The sequence below is a fragment of the Python bivittatus genome, unplaced genomic scaffold (assembly GCF_059951505.1).
Source record: "Python bivittatus isolate LINGU-HERP-01145 unplaced genomic scaffold, Pbiv_v1 ctg000740_np1212, whole genome shotgun sequence".
Lineage (NCBI taxonomy): Eukaryota > Metazoa > Chordata > Lepidosauria > Squamata > Pythonidae > Python > Python bivittatus.
This window is the reverse complement of record NW_028277106.1, coordinates 2,125,340-2,141,269: the sequence shown is the minus strand read 5'-3', so window position 1 is coordinate 2,141,269 and position 15,930 is coordinate 2,125,340. Positions and strand designations below refer to the sequence as shown.

Genomic DNA, 15,930 nt, shown 5'->3' with positions numbered 1-15,930 from the left:
GCGGATTGGCTGCCCGCGGGGGCCCCTCCTCCTCGAGCCTGGAGGCGGGGCCCGGAGGCCCTCCGGCTCAGTTCGCGGCCGGCGGGCGGACGGACGGAGCTCGCGGCTGGGGCGTCTCCATCTGGCAGCCACCCAGCCTGAGCCGGGACGCTCCGGGGGCCTCCAGAGACTACCTGGTGCGCGGGGAGGGGCCGTCTCGATGGCCTGTGGGAGCCCAGGTCGACCAGGGCCCCGGCGGCGGCGACGGCGGCGGCGGCTCTCTCTGGGGACCGTGGCAGGCCTGCGGGGATGCTGAGCGGCCGTAAGAGCCGCTTCAGGCGCCCCCCGCCGTCCTCGCCCATGCGCGGCCGTCTCATTCCAGCAGCCGAGTGGGCCTCGAAGAAAGGGGCTGCTCTGTGGGGTGGGCTCGGCTCCTGACCCGGACCCTCTGCGCCCCTTTCCGTGGTCCCACGGGCAACGGTCGGCAGGACTTCTGGGGCCCAGCTGCGCAGGAACCGCTGCAGGGGGGCAGAGGTCTTCCCCGCGGTGGCCCAGCTGGGCGCTGGCGGGGGCCCTCCAGGCCTGGGCCCAGGGCGCTTCCCAAACAGACCAGAAGATTCGTTGCTCACCCGTTTCCCCGGTGGGGCGGTTTGTCCTCCTTTCATCTGGTTCTCCGTGTATTCTCCAGGTATCTGTTCAGCCGGGCCGGCTGCCCCCCACCCCCAGTTCCTTTCTGCTCCGCCAGCCATCTCCCGGGCCAGAGAGAAAGGGATTCTCGCGCCCCCTTTTTACAGCTGGCGGTGGCAATGGGACAGCCAGCTTGTGTGCGGCCAGGCCTCCTCCAGTGGAGAACCCGGAGGGTGCCTGTGCCTGTGCCTGTCTCTGTCTCAATGAGGCCGTTTGGCCTTTAGCCTGGGCGACCTCAGCCAGATAGTGGGAGCAAAGGGAGGCGGAGCAGAGGGCCCGAAGCGTGTGGTGCAGTCGGTTGCACTCGCGAGAGATCAGTTCCCACCAAAGCTGATGCCTCTCGCGCAGGAAGCAGCCACTACTTGCGATGACTCCCAAAGCGAAGCAGAAGATGCCAACGAGGGCACCGTAGCTACCATCGGCCCTCACCAAATGGTTGGAGGCCCCCCACACCGGACTCTTTGCATGGGCAGGTGCAGCATCCCGCAGGAGCTGCTGCCACAGTAAACTAACCCAGCGCTCTGCAAAATGTCAGGGGAGGCATCCCAGGAAGAACTCTCCCATTTGCAACGGGACCAAGCAACTGGGGGAGGTGAGGTAGGGCCAGCCAGGCAGACAGCCCCACTGGAACTCCGGCTGCACAGGGCTCCTCCGCCAAGGGGGGGAATGGCATGACGTAGCCCCCACAGCAGCCCCTGATTCAGCAGAACTGCAGCACTGAGGAGGGCACCCAGGCTGTTGGCTCCAGGCTTTGGGGATCTAAAGCCAACAACTGCCAGTCTTTCCCCCTGACCTGAACGTTTGGGTCATGCTGGCCGGGCTGTTTCCTGGTACCAGAGTTATCGAGTGGTGCAGGCAAATAGTTCTCCCTCAAATGAGATGCCAGACACTGAATTGTAGGGACAAAATGATGGGGAGATACGGCAGGAGAGGAATCTGCTCTTCTGGCCCCTAAACCATCTGCCTGCCGTGAGTCGCCTGCATACAAAACTGATAGCAGGCCCTGGCTCAGTGGCAGAGCCCTTCAGCATGCAGAGGGCACTAGGGTCAACCCTGGCAAAGTCTCCCAGTGGAACTGGGAATTGCCCAGCCTTTCTGAAGCCTAGGAAGCTATCCCACTGGTCAGCACAGATAGGACCAAACTAGATGGGCCAGCAACTGGGACTCAGTAAAAGGCAGCTTTCTCTAGCCACGGTGCAGAAGCCAGAGGCCAGGATATGGAGGGTGAAAGACTCTGAAGCCTCGTTAACTGAAGGAGCGATTCCTGTTTCCAGGGAACGTAGAGCATGAATGCAGCATTTGCCTCACCATATGAGAGGGGCCAGGTGGTCATACCTACAGGAATCTGGATGTAGCTGCCCGGTTCTTGTCCCTGAATCTGGGCAAGGGCCCTGTGGCATGGCAGAAGGGCCACCTCCTCCACAGGCAAAGTGCTTGGACGTTTGAATTTAGGAAAAGTAACGGGAGAGAAGCAAGCTAGAGACTGAGGTACGGTAGAGGTCAGTACAGTGACATGCTTCCCTAAAGTAACAGGAAGAACTCGAGGAGAAGCTGATTGACAAGAAATATTGAGCAAGCAGAAGAATCAGACACCCTCTTCATCCCCCGCAAACTGGTTGGGCCGTGAGCCTCATTGTCTCAGAGAGAGCCTAGTCTTTTGTAGAGGAGAGCGAGCACTGGTAGTGAGAACAAGGGCAGTGCTGATGTTCAACCGGTGCAACTTGCTGGTCACGCTGCACACCAAAGGCTGCCCTGACCCAGGCCCAGCCTCTTCCACGCTGCACTCCCACATAGTGACATGGTTGGAATACCAAGCGGTTTTTGTCTTTCCCTCCTTCCCTTAGCCCACCCACATCACCTGTGTGCTTTTCTGAGTCTGTCTGGAACCCCCACAACCACACTGAGCAAAGCTGCATTTGCAAAGCAAATGAAAGAGGCTCACAGCCCCCCTTCCCTCCCATGTGGCTTTGCCTAGACTTCCAAGGATTGCCAAGGTGTCTTCCTTACTCCTGAGTTGCAAATACTCCATAGAAGGCAGTGGCATTCCAGCAGCCTGAGGACAGCTTCACCAAGTCCTTCAAAATGTCGAAAACAGTGCCACTCTTAGGATCTGTGCAACCAGCCGTGTCTGCAGGAAACTCGTCCGCTTCTTCTGCAGCACCCTATGGCCTTCCGTGTCTCCATGAAAACCGGAAGCAGTGCAGGTGTGTTCAGGAGGGGCACAAAGAGCTCCCATGTCAAGAGGCTGCCTCAGCACACAGCCGCAATCATAACCCCATGCAAAGAGCTCACTGGACTCCAGGTGGGCAGGACTGAAGTAGACAGAACGGACACAACGCCAAGGCAGCGTCACCTCCGAACCACACCCAGCATTCTTTCCAATCCGAAAGCAGCTCAGCACTTGAACTGTGCTTCAGTGGCATGACTCCAATGCCCATCTAGTGGTTTTTTCAGAGCAAGTGCCAAATGAAGTGCCAGTTACCTTCCTGCCTCACGTTGCAGACTTGAGCCACATCAGGAACCTTATCACATTGAGGCTATACTCACGTGTCATCTCTGTGGAGAAGTAGACCATGTTGTTTGACCTATCCTTACTCTCCCGTAGAAAAGCAGAGGCAACAAGTTCAGGATCCAGCCACAGAGACAGGACTACGTCCATCATTGCCCACGTCTTCCCATCTTCCCAGCCACATCACAGAATTTTCCATCCAGATGACATTTGAGGGGTTTCTCCTGACCCTGCAGGTGACAGGTTCAGTACCCAGGAAGTCCCTGAACAGGGCACCATTTGAACGATAAAAGAATAAAGAGGCATTAAAGGAGGGCAGATGATGGGGGGAAATCTCTCCCAGAATGCACTTGTTTCAACAGGATCCTTGCTACTAGCTGATGGCAAGTACTATTATCCATATTCTGGCTGGATATCACATTGCATTAAGTTTGTTCACTGGCATGGTTGATGCAACATGCTAAGTCAACATTTCTCCAACTGTGGGTCAGTGTTGGAGGGTTGCCAAATATGTATTCATTCACTTGGTTTGTAGGCCTACCCACTTGCCATGCAGTTTGTAAGAAATTGCAGTGCTCAGTTCCCAAGGAAAGCAACTCCCATTGAAACAGATGTAGGTTCAAAGAAAAGCTCATGTATTGAGAAGTAGTGTACAGTTCTAGAGCACTGCTGAAACTAAAGCCCGCACATACCAAAGTTGCTTTTACCCCCTTTTCCCAATTCACTGCCCCCCTCCTCTCTCAGAGCCCCTCTTGCGCGTGTCACCGGTTCTCCCCTGGTCTCGTGCTGGTGCAACCTCGGGCATTCCTGAGAAAGAGGTAACAGTCCATCTGCGCCTAACAGCTCACCTTCTAACCCTTCTCCCCTCCTCTTCTTTGTAATGGCAGAAGCGAAGCAAGCAATTTAGCAGGACGGTGAGTTGATTGCAAGGGGTCTGACATGCCGCCCCTCTGGAAAAAAGGATCAGGTTCACCCTCTGGAGCTAGGGAGAGAGAGAGGGAGAGAGAGATGCTTCTTGGCAACCCATTTGCACTGAGACTTGGGAAATTGTTTCCATTGGATAAGGAACCGTATTTCCCCTCTGTGTTTTCTGGCATCCAAAATCTCCTTTACTTCAAAATGCTGTTCATCTTCAATCATTATGGGGCCTGGGGGTGGTTGAGTCGCATACCTTTCTGGTGGTTCACTGCAGGGTTTCAGAAGGCTACAACAAAATATGGGATGAATCCTTTTAAGGTTTTTTGGCAACTGTAGCTGAATGTGACTGGGTTGATGATGTTCTCTATTGTGAAAGGTCCCACAAACTTGGGTCCCAATTTTTTTGATGGTTGTAGTCTTGAGGTACTTGGTAGATAAATACACCTCGTCCCCCACTCTCCACTCCTTTTCAGGGGATCGCTTGCGATCAGCGTATTTTTTGTAATCTTCCCTCGCATCCTGCAGCACCCTGTGAATTATTGGCCATGAATCTGTCATTAGTTTGATCCATTCATCTGCTGAGATTACTTGGGTAGGCTTTTGGGGAAGTTCTGGGATCAGCACAAAATCCTGCCCGGGAGCTACTTTAAACAGGGTAAACCCAGTGCTTTGGTGCACCGCGTTGTTATAAGCCACCTCGGCGAATGGGAGGAGTTCTGCCCAGTTGTCTTGCTGGTAATTAACAAAGCACCTTAAGTATTGTTCTAATACAGAGTTCAGGCATTCACTGGCTCCATCCATCTGGGGGTAATGACTCAAACTCAGAGCCTGACTTGACCCAGTTAACTTGGTCTATCTGTTGTGCATATATGAGCATCGGAAACTCTGTGTTTTAGTTTTTTGTTTGGTTTTTTGTTGCTGTTTTAACTGGATGTCAGCCATCTGGAACTGTGTCAGAACCCTTGCAATCAATTAACAGTCCTGCTAAATTGCTTGCTTCGCTTCTGCCATTAAAAGACCAGCAGGTCAGGACCATGTGGATCTAGGGGATACGCTGTTCCCCAGCACAGGTACATTCACAGAGAATACATGTCTCCTGGATCCCATCAAATGACACTGGTTGATGGAAGGGACCCAGAGTGCGCCCATCCTGTCAAATCTTGTGGGATGGGCAGAAATACTTAGAGATAGATGGTCCCACAAATATCCCAGTCCTGGGTCATGAGGGACTTTGTAGATGGAATACAACACCTGCAATTGCATCCAGACGTCCCCTGGGAGCCAGTGCAGTTCACAAGGTAATAGTGTTACATGAACATACTAAAGTGTGCCCCTGACTACCTGCGCTACTACATTCTGGACCAGCTGTAGCTTCTGAGTGGTCTTCAAGGGCAGCTCCATGTGCAGTGAATTTCAATAATCAAAGTGAGAGCTAAGGTGAGAGAGAACTAAGATTTAAATGACCAATCCATCTTCTTTGCAAGTCCTTTCCAAACAGGATTATGAGTTTAATGCCAAAGTCTGCAGAATGCAAAGCAGCACAATAGCGCCAGAGCCTGCTGTGGAGGTAAGAAGTATCTTCCCTCCCTCCCACCCCGCCCCACACCACACCACACCACACCACACCACACCACACGACACGTGTAAGGTGCATTCACTACTCGAGATCGGTAGTGGACTGCTTAAAGTGCCCTTGTGAAAAAACATTCACAGCAAGCTGCGTTGACCCTGAGTGGCCATGGGGAGAAGACTCAGTCAGGAACTGTGGTCCAGTAAACCAATCTGTTTCTATTTACTGACCATATCTCAAGAATAGTGTGGCTAGCATGCTGACCTAGTGGGAAGGGACAAATAATAAAACGGTCACTGAAGCGAAGCAGCACTTCTTTTCCTATGAGCTGATAGCCATAGGACGTGGGGTGGGCAGGGGCATCTAATGACATTACTGTGCTAGAAAACTAGTAGGGCAGGAAGGTTTCTAAGAACTTTCCCTCATCCTGTTCCTCTTTTCCCACCCCCGCACCCCCCAGGTTAGGATGTTGACTCTTCAGGTGTCGACGGAAGACAGGCCAGGAGGACAGGCCAGGTGAACGGCGGACAGGCCAGGTGAACGGCGCGCCCGAGCTTCCCGGAGCTGGCTCTCCTCCGGCGGGGCGGTCCGCGGCGAGCGGCCGGAGAGTAGCCTGAAGCGGCGGCGAAGAGCCAGCCGAGACCGCGGAGAAGCGGGCGGGGTGGCGCGGACGCAGCGGCAGGCAGCCTCGGCTTCTCTCCGCGGGCCGGGCCCGTCTGCCTCTCGCCCTCTTCCCACGGGGCTCCGTCTTCCCGCGCCGGCTCGTCCTCTGCGCCCCGGAGGTTTCTCCCGGCCGTCGTCGGAGTCCTTCCCCCACGGAGCGTGGCTTTTGCGGTGCCCCGGCCGGCCTTCCCGCCCTTCAGCCGAGGCGTCGCGGCGCCCGGGCGAGGAAGAGGCACAGGGCAGTGCCGCTGCCGCCTCCTCGCCGGCGCCGGAGGGAGGGAGGGAGGGAGGGAAGGGCGGGAGAGGAGCTGGGTGCCCGCGCTCGTGCTCTTCGGGACGGGACAGAGCCGGCCGAAGGGGACGCTGCGGGCGCCTTGGTCTGTGCGGGTATCTGCCGAGAGTGACCTGGCGCAAAGCTGCATCCTGACACCGATTTAACTGAAGGACTTAGATTTCTAATCCTTCGTTTATGATACGGCTGCTTCGCTGCTAGTTTCTTCCTCCTCCTCCTCCTCCTCCTCCTCCCACCCTTACTCAGCTTCCAGCTTCTCTCCTTCGAGCTCTTTCTTACCCAGCACCTGCACTGGGCTGGGGGCTGCCCTTCGCTTCCTGCGGGTTGTCGTCTTCAGCAGCCTCAGCCCCCTTCCCGGTTCTTCTCACTGGCGGAACCTCTGCCTTCCGGCTCCCCCAGCCTCCTTGTCACCTCACTCCAGCAGCGTCTCGTGCCAACCTGGAAGAAACCCCTTCCTTCTGCCACCTGTCTGGCTTCCTTTGTACTTCATCCTTTTGAACCCCGGCACAGCCTGCAGGTGTTTCTAAGGTGTTTTAAACTTTTCTCTCTTCCTCCCTACAAGTGCCCACCTGCCTAAACTGGGTAACTGACAGTCAACATTACTGCTGAAGTAATGTTTCACCCTTCCACAACCAGTTGACATTTTACAGCCTCACTAAGCTGCTGCTAAACATTTTTCTTTCTTTCCCTTTTTTTTTTTTGAGAAACAAAACTAAACAAAACCTTTTTCTTTTGCCAGCCTCAGTGAATTCTAGCTTTTAGTTTTCTACTACCAATTCTGCTCTTCCTCCTGATCTATTCCTCTTTTCACTTCCCTTTTGCTCCCAATCTCCAGGAAGGTTTTTCTCTCACTGGCTTTGTGTCCCCTTTGTGTATCCCATAGTGTTTGCAATTGTGTACTCAGGAACTCTCACCACCTTCAGCTGTGTTTCCCAATAGCTTTTCCTGCCCTGGAACTCTGCATCTCATTGCTCTTCTGAATTCATTAAATTTTACTTTCTTGTAGCCCAAGATACATGTTTGACTGCACTCAGCTTTAAATTCCCTGTCATGCTTGTGCATCTCCATTTTGTCAGCTGAGTCTGTGGTTGTTAGTATCAGATAAGGACAGAATTGTAGCATCAGAGACACCTAGTAGATCAGAGTTGGAAGAGACCTTGGACATCACCTAGTCAGGTGCAAGAAGGCTGTACTACAACCCGAGCCCCTGCTTAGCCCCTCGTGCAAAGGAGGATCCACCTCCTCCCCAGAGGGCAATGGGTTCCACCATTTCCTTTGAACTGAACCCATGCTTACCTTGCCCCATCTTCTGGAACAGCTGTGAACAAGGCTGTCCTGTCTTCTACAGGACAACCGTTCTGTTCCTTGGAGGCAGTTATCGTCTCTCCCCATAGGCTTCTTGAGGCTAAACACCCAACAACTCCAGCAGTTCCTTGTACATTTTTCCTTCCAAGACTGAATGGTGACTTCTCCTGAACTTGTCACAAAGTTTGTGTCTGTTATTGCAGCCTAGAACTGCATTTGCTTTGCTTTGCTTTCCTTTGCTTTTTTTTGTGCAACTCCATCACAAGGATAGCTCAGATTCAGCTTGTGATCCAGCAAGGCACCCAGATCCCTGTTGTATGAACTGCTGTCCACCATACCCGTATTTTTCCGTCAATAAGACACCCCCATGTACAAGATGACCCCCACTCTTCCAACCCAAAATTAAGAAATCAATATTTTAAAGATAGTGCAGAACACATTTTTATTTAGTCATTAGGTAACATTGACCTGATACACTCGGTGGGAGGAGGTCCAAACCGTCTCTCTCCAGCTCTATTTCCAGGCTCTTTTGCATAACTGATTACATTCAAGCACGAGTGAAACTGCAGATAGCTTGTCTCTGCAATCAGCCTTCCTCTAATTGGTTTGTTCAGCATCAGCTGACATCAGTTACATTAGGCTCGTGATTGGAGGAAGTCTGTTTGGGAGACAAGCTATTTCACTCGTGATTGGAGGCTAGAAATAGGAGGAAGCCTCTCTGCAGAGACAAAGTATGGGCAGTTTTGCAACCGTGCGGTTCTCTCCTTGGCTGACTTCCTTGAATAAGACGCCCTTCGATTTTAAGGGTAAGGATTTTAGAAAAAAGTATCGTCTTATAGTCGGAAAAATACGGTGTTGCCTACACACACAGACGTAATGCTCGTGCCTTTGAGTTTTTCTCCCCAAATGTAGGTACCAATGGAGGCGAACATGTTTATGTTGGCAGGAAAAAAACCAAGCTCAGAGAACCCCAAGGACTCCCCAAATGTAGCTCTTTGCATTTGTTCCTGTTGAAATCCAGAACCTGTTTATTCTGAGGTCTTGACCTTCAACTTCTCATTTTCTGCTATTTATTCTGTTCCTCATGGAGAATCACTTTCTCTGTCATTTCCTGTTGTAGTGCCCTTCTCCCTTGTTAAATGTTAAACCTCTCTTATAAGTTGAAATAAAGCCCTTGGTGCTCCAATTCTGGCTTTTGATTTCTGTGTCTATTAGATTGATGCCATTTTTCTTCCAGGAGCTCCAATGTTTCCCCAAAGAACTGCGTGGAGTAGGTTGAGCTGGGGGGGGGGGGGGCTCTTAGTTGAGAATGGCTTGAACTCGACTCTTCCTGGTCCCAGTCTGGAGGTGCTGCATCTCCACCATGAAAGAGGTCATAGGAGACTTTTGCAGCTGGATCAGGCCAAAGGCCCACCTACTCCAGAGCCTAGGCCTCAGTTGAGTGACTGTCCATCTGAGAAGTTCACAGGGACAGGAAGGTGATCCGGTTGCTTCCTTGGCAACTGGCATTTATGGTGCGCTGCCTGGGACACTGGAGGGAGGGAGAGCAGGTGAAGTTTATGCATATAGGTGGACTACGCAGTAAGGTACCAGGTTTTGAGGGAAAAAATCAAACAAAAACAGTAAAACAGGTGATAGTTTTTTCATGTTTTCCAAACATTTTATAGTGCTTTCAACTGTAATGGCTTATTTAGCTAGTGGGGAACATAGCTTCTCAAACACGTATCTGCTCTCAACAAAAATGCAAGAAAGGCTTGTTGGAGTTGCCACAATTTCAACAGCGTATGAACTTGCTGGAAAACTAGAAAACTGCATTTTCAGACCTTAAAGCAAGAAATGTCACGGCTTAAGAAAAGAGTGGTTCTATTTGGAGTGTTTCATAATTACCCTAAAAATGTGCTGGCAGCTCTCCTCAATCCTTTCCGCACCGGATGCTTCGGGGATGGCAACGGGAGCGGAACAGTCCCAGCGCGACCGGGGATTAGGGGAAAAGCGGGACTCTCCGAGCCCCTCCGGCTTCCTCCCGCGCAGGGCCCCGCCCGCTGCTCGGCCGGCGCGCGGGTTCAAGGCGCCCCCCGCGCGCGAGCTGCTGCACGCGTCTTCGCGGGGAAGCGCCCCGGCGAGCTGAACCCACCCCGAGGGCGACCGGAGGAGACCGATCGGCCGGCCCGCCGGGCGGTCCCGCTCGCCGCGCCGGTCGGAACCCGCGCCGCCCCCGCGGCCGAAGGCAGGCGGGTGAGCTCCGGCCGGCTCTGGCTCCTGCTTGCGCGCCTCAGGAACTGCGCCCCATCCTTCAGGCGAGCCCGTCTCTCCGCCGGGCCTCCCCCCGGCGGCCTGAGCGGCGGCGGGCGAGAGCAGACCCGGACCGGCCCCGGGGGGCGGAGGGGCCCCGGGGTCCCTCGCGGCCGGGGCAGGACCGGCGCGCGCGCCGCGGGCCTCCCCTCCGCCGGGCGGGCCCGGCCCCTCGCCCCGGCGGGCCCAGGCCGCGAGGTAGGCCGCGCGGCGTTGCCCGCGCCGGCGGCGACGCGGTTAGGCCGGGCACCTCTGGGGGGCCTTGGTCGCAGCCGCCCTGCCCTCGACGCCCCTGAAAGGACCGCGGGGCCACGCCGGCCCACCGAGACTTTGGGTTGGGCTGAATTAGGGGCCGCCCGGCTCCAGGGGGCGCACCGGGCTGCGCGCCGCAAAAACCCGCGAAGCCCCTCGCTCCCTGTCTCCGGGCGGCCCCGGGAGAGTCCTCGGCCGTCCCCGCAGCCTTCTGCTTTGAGGCCCCTCCTCACCTTGCTGCTCTCCTCTGGACTTGGGTTTGGGGTGCCCTTCCCAAAATGCGGTGCTCTGCCCTGGATGCAACGTTCTTTGCCCGGTGGAATAGCAGTGCTGCAAAGTTAAAGGAAAAAGTCACGGGCTGGGTCTTGAAAATGATTCTGCTTTTCCTCCCCTTTGCCATTTCCCCATGGGCCATTGTGGGTGCATCCCAGGTATACTCGTTGCAGGACCCCAGCCCAACCCTGACCTAAAGCATTTTATAGATTGCATGGCCCCGTTTGCCCAATTCTGCCCTGAAATCAGAGGTCTGGCCCTTCCGTTGGTAGTTATCACCAGACTATTGGCTCTACAGCTCCCCAACCTACAAACAGCATATTATTCACAAGGAGAAAACGATGTATGGAGTTCCCTCCCTCAAATTCCGCTAAATGCACGAACAGCAACAAACCGTTTTCTTCTGCTTTCCCTGTGGATCTCTACCATTAGTTCAGAAGCTTCGAGTTCCTCCAACACTGAGCATCGCCTTCCTGGCCCTCAACAACTCTTCTCTGCAAGTAGATGGCCCTAGTGGGGAGGAAGCAGGTTCCAGACACCTTTTGCTGAGCGGGAGGATCACTCATTGTATCTCCTGTGGTTGGCGTGGAATGCACATTTTAGAACATTGTGAATATTTTGCCAGCTAGAAGTGAGTCTGGAAAGGACACAAAAGAGAAAGGTTTGAGACTAGTCCAGTCTTTGTGCTGATACAAGGGAGAAGAGTGGAATGCAATGGTTCCCCATGTGTTCCTCTGAATTGCACATTGACAAAAAGACCCTTGATTCGCAATTAGCACTCTGTTGTAATGAAGCCGTACGTAGCGAGCCTAACGCTTGCCAGGGATTCTAGTTGCTTCCTCCTCTCTCTCACTCTGCAGCTGGGTGTCTTAAAACAGGCACCTGAAGGCATCTGCGTGGTTTCTGTAATGTTATCAGAGGCGGGAGTATCTCAGTCAGACCTTGACTAAGTCCTGGGCACAGAATGATGCCCTTTTCATCAGCAACTTTGGTTTCATCAGCAACCTCTTGGTTCGGTTATGGCTGATGCTAAGCACTGTGAATTTCAAGGCCACTTGAAGACTTAGCTGTTCAGCCTGGCCTTGGTTAACCCCAAATAGAGTGATGTCTCACAATTGGTCAGCTCGGGTCTGAATTATAACAGCATGCTGTATTAAGGACTATTTTTAGGCTGCAACTACTGTCACGGCTAGATAGATAACTGAAAGGGAAGAATGCAGAAGTCCCACCTATTCTGAATGCGCTTTCAGTAGCTTCCTGAATGTTCCCAAGCCAAGTTCAAGAGTGAGACACTTGATCTAGATGTTTAATGATCTTTATGTGACTATCATGCAAACCATGATCCAGTGAGACCATCCTCCTGAGCGTTCTGCATCTGCCAGTGGCTCATTGTGTGTTGATGAGGAAGAAACGTCTTCATCTGAGTTCCTGATTGTGTAATTCCCTCTTGGTTCGGTTATGGCTGATGCTAAGCACTGTGAATTTCAAGACCACTTGAAGACTTAGCTGTTCAGCCTGGCCTTGGTATAAAAATGCTGCTGTCCTCTGCAATCCATTTTAACCCAATGCCCCATCCTGTTAACGTTTTTGCTGCTTCTGGTTTTAACTACATGAGGTTTTAGCCACTGCTGGGACTATAGTTAGCAGGGAAGATCTTGAGATAGAAGGGGAAATCTCTCCTACTTCCAGACTAATGACGGCAGAGAGCAATGAAAAGAAAGACTGGAAACTGAGGACATTCTTTCTTCTGCATTTTCTCTTCTTAGATTCAGTGTTGAATCTAACCCAATAAGGGTCAGGGGGAGAAACCACAAAGTTTCCTGGTGGCTTAAAAAACCTTTTAAGCTGGCCTAACACTAACTTGGGTCTGACTAACTCACAACTGCTTACTCGCCATAGAGTAGAGCTTTTTAGGCATTGGTTTGCTTTGGCTGGAGATGCCGTCAAATCTTGAACCTGGAACCTACTGTTGCACAGTAAATACAGGTAGTCCTCGCTTATTGACCACTTGTTCAGCAACCATTCCAAGTTACAACGGCACTGAAAAAGGAGAGTTATGAATAGTCCTTGAACTTGCAGCCATCACAGTGCCCCCACAGTCAGGTGATCGGGATTCGGGCACTTGGCAACTGGCACACATTTACGATCATCGCAGCATCCCACAGTCACATGATCACCATTTGCAACCTTCACGGACAGCTTCCAACAAGCAAAGTCAGTGGAGAAGCCAACAGGTAGTTGCAAGTTGTAGTCACATGACATTGCACTTAACGACCTATGTGATTTGCTTAACGACCACAGCCGGAACTAACAAACTAACATCGTAAGTCGGGCATGGTCACATGAAATTTACTTTACAACCACCTCACTTAGCGATGGAGTTTCTGGTCCCAATTGATAAGCGAGGACCACCTGTACAACAGCCTCTCACATCTAAATGTGTTCCATCACTTTTGATCTTGTAGATCAAGATCTTGTAAGTAACCTCAGAATGCGTTCCTAGCTCTGACTGAGGAGAATCGAAAGGTGCGATGTGGCACAAGATCACTTCTCAACAGCTCTCTGGACAATGTCACTGGGCTGCCCGTGATCTTGAAAAAAATACAGGAAGGTTGCTATCTTGGCAGTCGAATTCACTGTCCCATGCCTGTCTTCTAGAGAGATGTGTATAGTGGAGTTCACACATCACTCTTTGATTTGGATTTGGCTTAACATATTGTGTGTGAACCCAGGCAATTCAACAAATCATGATTAAGCAAACCATAGCTTAAAGTATAAACCTAGCCTGTTTATATATAAGAATCATTTTGGTATTGTTGGTTTGTATAGAAGAACCCCCACATCAGTTGAAACTATAGCAAGCAAGATTTCCAACAAGAACCCCGCTTCACCTCACTGTCCGTGAATCCTGGGAGCAGTAGTATTTACACATCTAGAGGGTACCAGGTTTACCAAATTGGGAGAGACTGAACTAAAACAGACCTCAAGTCAGGAACTGCTGTACGTAATGCCCACTTTCCTACCTCGTGGCTTCCTCTCTTGGGACAGGCGGGGTGCTGCCCTGCCTTTCCTGCCTGTCCCATCAAATATGAAGCTGTTTGCATTTCCAGCCTGATGCTCCTCTTCTACCCCTCCAACATTTGTCTCTCTGACATCCTCTACATCTGTCTTCACAAGTGACAACGCACTACGAGAAAAGAGTCAGCTCTTGACTTCTCCTTTCCCAGGCAGCCACAATCTCATCTTCATTCAGAAAACCATGAGTCCTGGAAGACAGAGGCCTAGTGCTGCCGAGAAACATCCTGCCGCCACCGCTACTCATTCCCGGCAGTCCCCGCGGATCCTGGTGGTAGACATCCATCCCCCGCAATGGGACCACACCTGCCACAAACTCTGTGAAGCCCTGGAAAATGTCTTCTGCTTAGCCTGCAGCTTGACCGGCCCACCCCGCATCCCTTCATTCAGCCTCTATGTAGTCCAGAACCAGCAGGAATGCCTGCTGCCCTTTGTGGTGAGTGAGTGCTCCGTTACACACACAAACCTGTTTAAAGCAGAGCGAAATAGCTGAAGGTACCTGTCCTTCTTTCTCAATGCTGTTCTTGTTCTCGCTCCTGAATAAGGTTATAATCTTTTGAGGTCTGATTTCTTTTCCTTGGGAGCTTTTATGGTTTACATTTAAGGATCTCTCTGAGTTTAGTTTTCCTTTACTCGTGGTGGTTGGCAGACTGCAGGCTTAACAACTAAGATACTCAGGCCTCACAATTGGTGGCCACCTGCTGTTGTGGTGAAGCTCATATCCTGAGCCCACCTTGGCCATGTTTAGGTGTGACATCATTCTTTGCCAGCTCCAGTCTTCATTTATATGTTAAGCTTGGGCTTCCAGCTCTGTTTTATGAAATATGCCCACTAAGCTATATTCTGTCTAGCTAAAGGTCAGAAGTAGTTTAAATTGCGGGGAGACGGGGAAGGGAGGGGAACACAGGTTGGTAACAGAGATGCGGGTCTCCAGTACGCTACCTACTTTAGTGTAGCCACTCAATGTATTTGATGAAGCAAGCTGCAGGTCACAAAAGCTGATGCCTTTTAATAAAATGTGTTAGAAAGGGTGCTACCAGGCTTCCTGATTTTTGGCCACCATAGACTAACATGGGTCTCTGCCTAAACTGTCCAACTAAAGGTTATTTTTAATACTTTATGTCCTCTTTCATTCTTTAATAATCCATTCTGTAACTTTCACCTTTGGAGTCCTTGGTACTCTCTGAGCTTGGTTGTTTGCTTGCAGACGTTTCATTGCCCAACTAGGTCACATCATCCGTGCTGGTGTGTGTGGGGTTTGCTCCCTGTTTATGTACAGTAGCTTGCCCTTCCAGTGTTGGTGGGGGTGCGGTTTTCCCCTTAGTAGTTCCTTGATTAGGGTATTCTTTTCTGCCTTCAGTTTCTTTTGTTAATGTTCCAGTTATAAACCATTGCCAGGTTTTATCTTTATTTATTTATTTATTTATTTTTTAATTTATTTAATAGACTTGTCCCCACTCATCTCCCCACAACGGGGGACTCTGGGCGGCTTACAACAAACTAAAATCAGAAATACAACTAAAAGTTATCCACTTTATCCACTTTACCCTCAATTTTTGTAGAAATTGACCATGTAATGCTTTTGCTTGCCAGCATTTTATTCATGTTTTTATTACATTATTTCGATATTCACATTCTCACAATATTCACAATATTCACGTTTCATTATTTCAATATTCACATTATTATTATTATGGCTGGTCGCACAGTCAGCCACATGTTTAGACTGGATTTGGCATTTTTGTCCACCTATCTAGTCCTTCCCAAGGACCTGGGAGAGGCAGATATTGTTTGACAGTGTTAAAGGTATCGTCGCAGGATGTGAGCTGTTCCAAGTAAAGCTGCCTTTTGCAGTTGACTGATGGGGATTTGTCAGTGCTGATGGTCTTCAAGTGGTGCTCCAGATGTTTTGGGATTGCACCTAAGGCGCCTATAACTATTGGTACTATTTTTGCTTTCTTTTGCCACAGTCATTCTACTTCTATTTGCAGGTCTTTATATTTTGTGATTTTTCTCCAGTTCTTTCTCTTCCCTTCTGCTTTCTCCAGGTATTGCAGTGTCCACTATCCAGACTTTTTTGTCTTTCTTATCAACAATTGTTAAGTCTGGGTGTAT

At 51.3% G+C, this 15,930-nt stretch overlaps 1 protein-coding gene across 3 annotated transcripts in view; it reads left to right on the top strand.

Moving 5' to 3' along the window:
- Positions 1-9,791: 9,791 nt before the first annotated feature.
- The window catches only part of M1AP (meiosis 1 associated protein), a 17,713-nt gene continuing 11,574 nt past the window's right edge, over positions 9,792-15,930 (top strand). The window contains exons 1-2 of one of the 3 annotated variants that reach the window (XM_088128728.1): positions 9,792-10,158; positions 13,972-14,251. In XM_088128728.1, coding sequence (XP_087984854.1) covers positions 14,000-14,251 — 252 coding nt within the window. In that variant the 5' untranslated portion in view covers positions 9,792-10,158; positions 13,972-13,999. Of the gene's footprint in view, positions 10,159-10,603; positions 12,265-13,967; positions 14,252-15,930 lie in introns of those variants that run through there. The other 2 variants (XM_088128726.1, XM_088128727.1) reach the window with 2 other exon arrangements.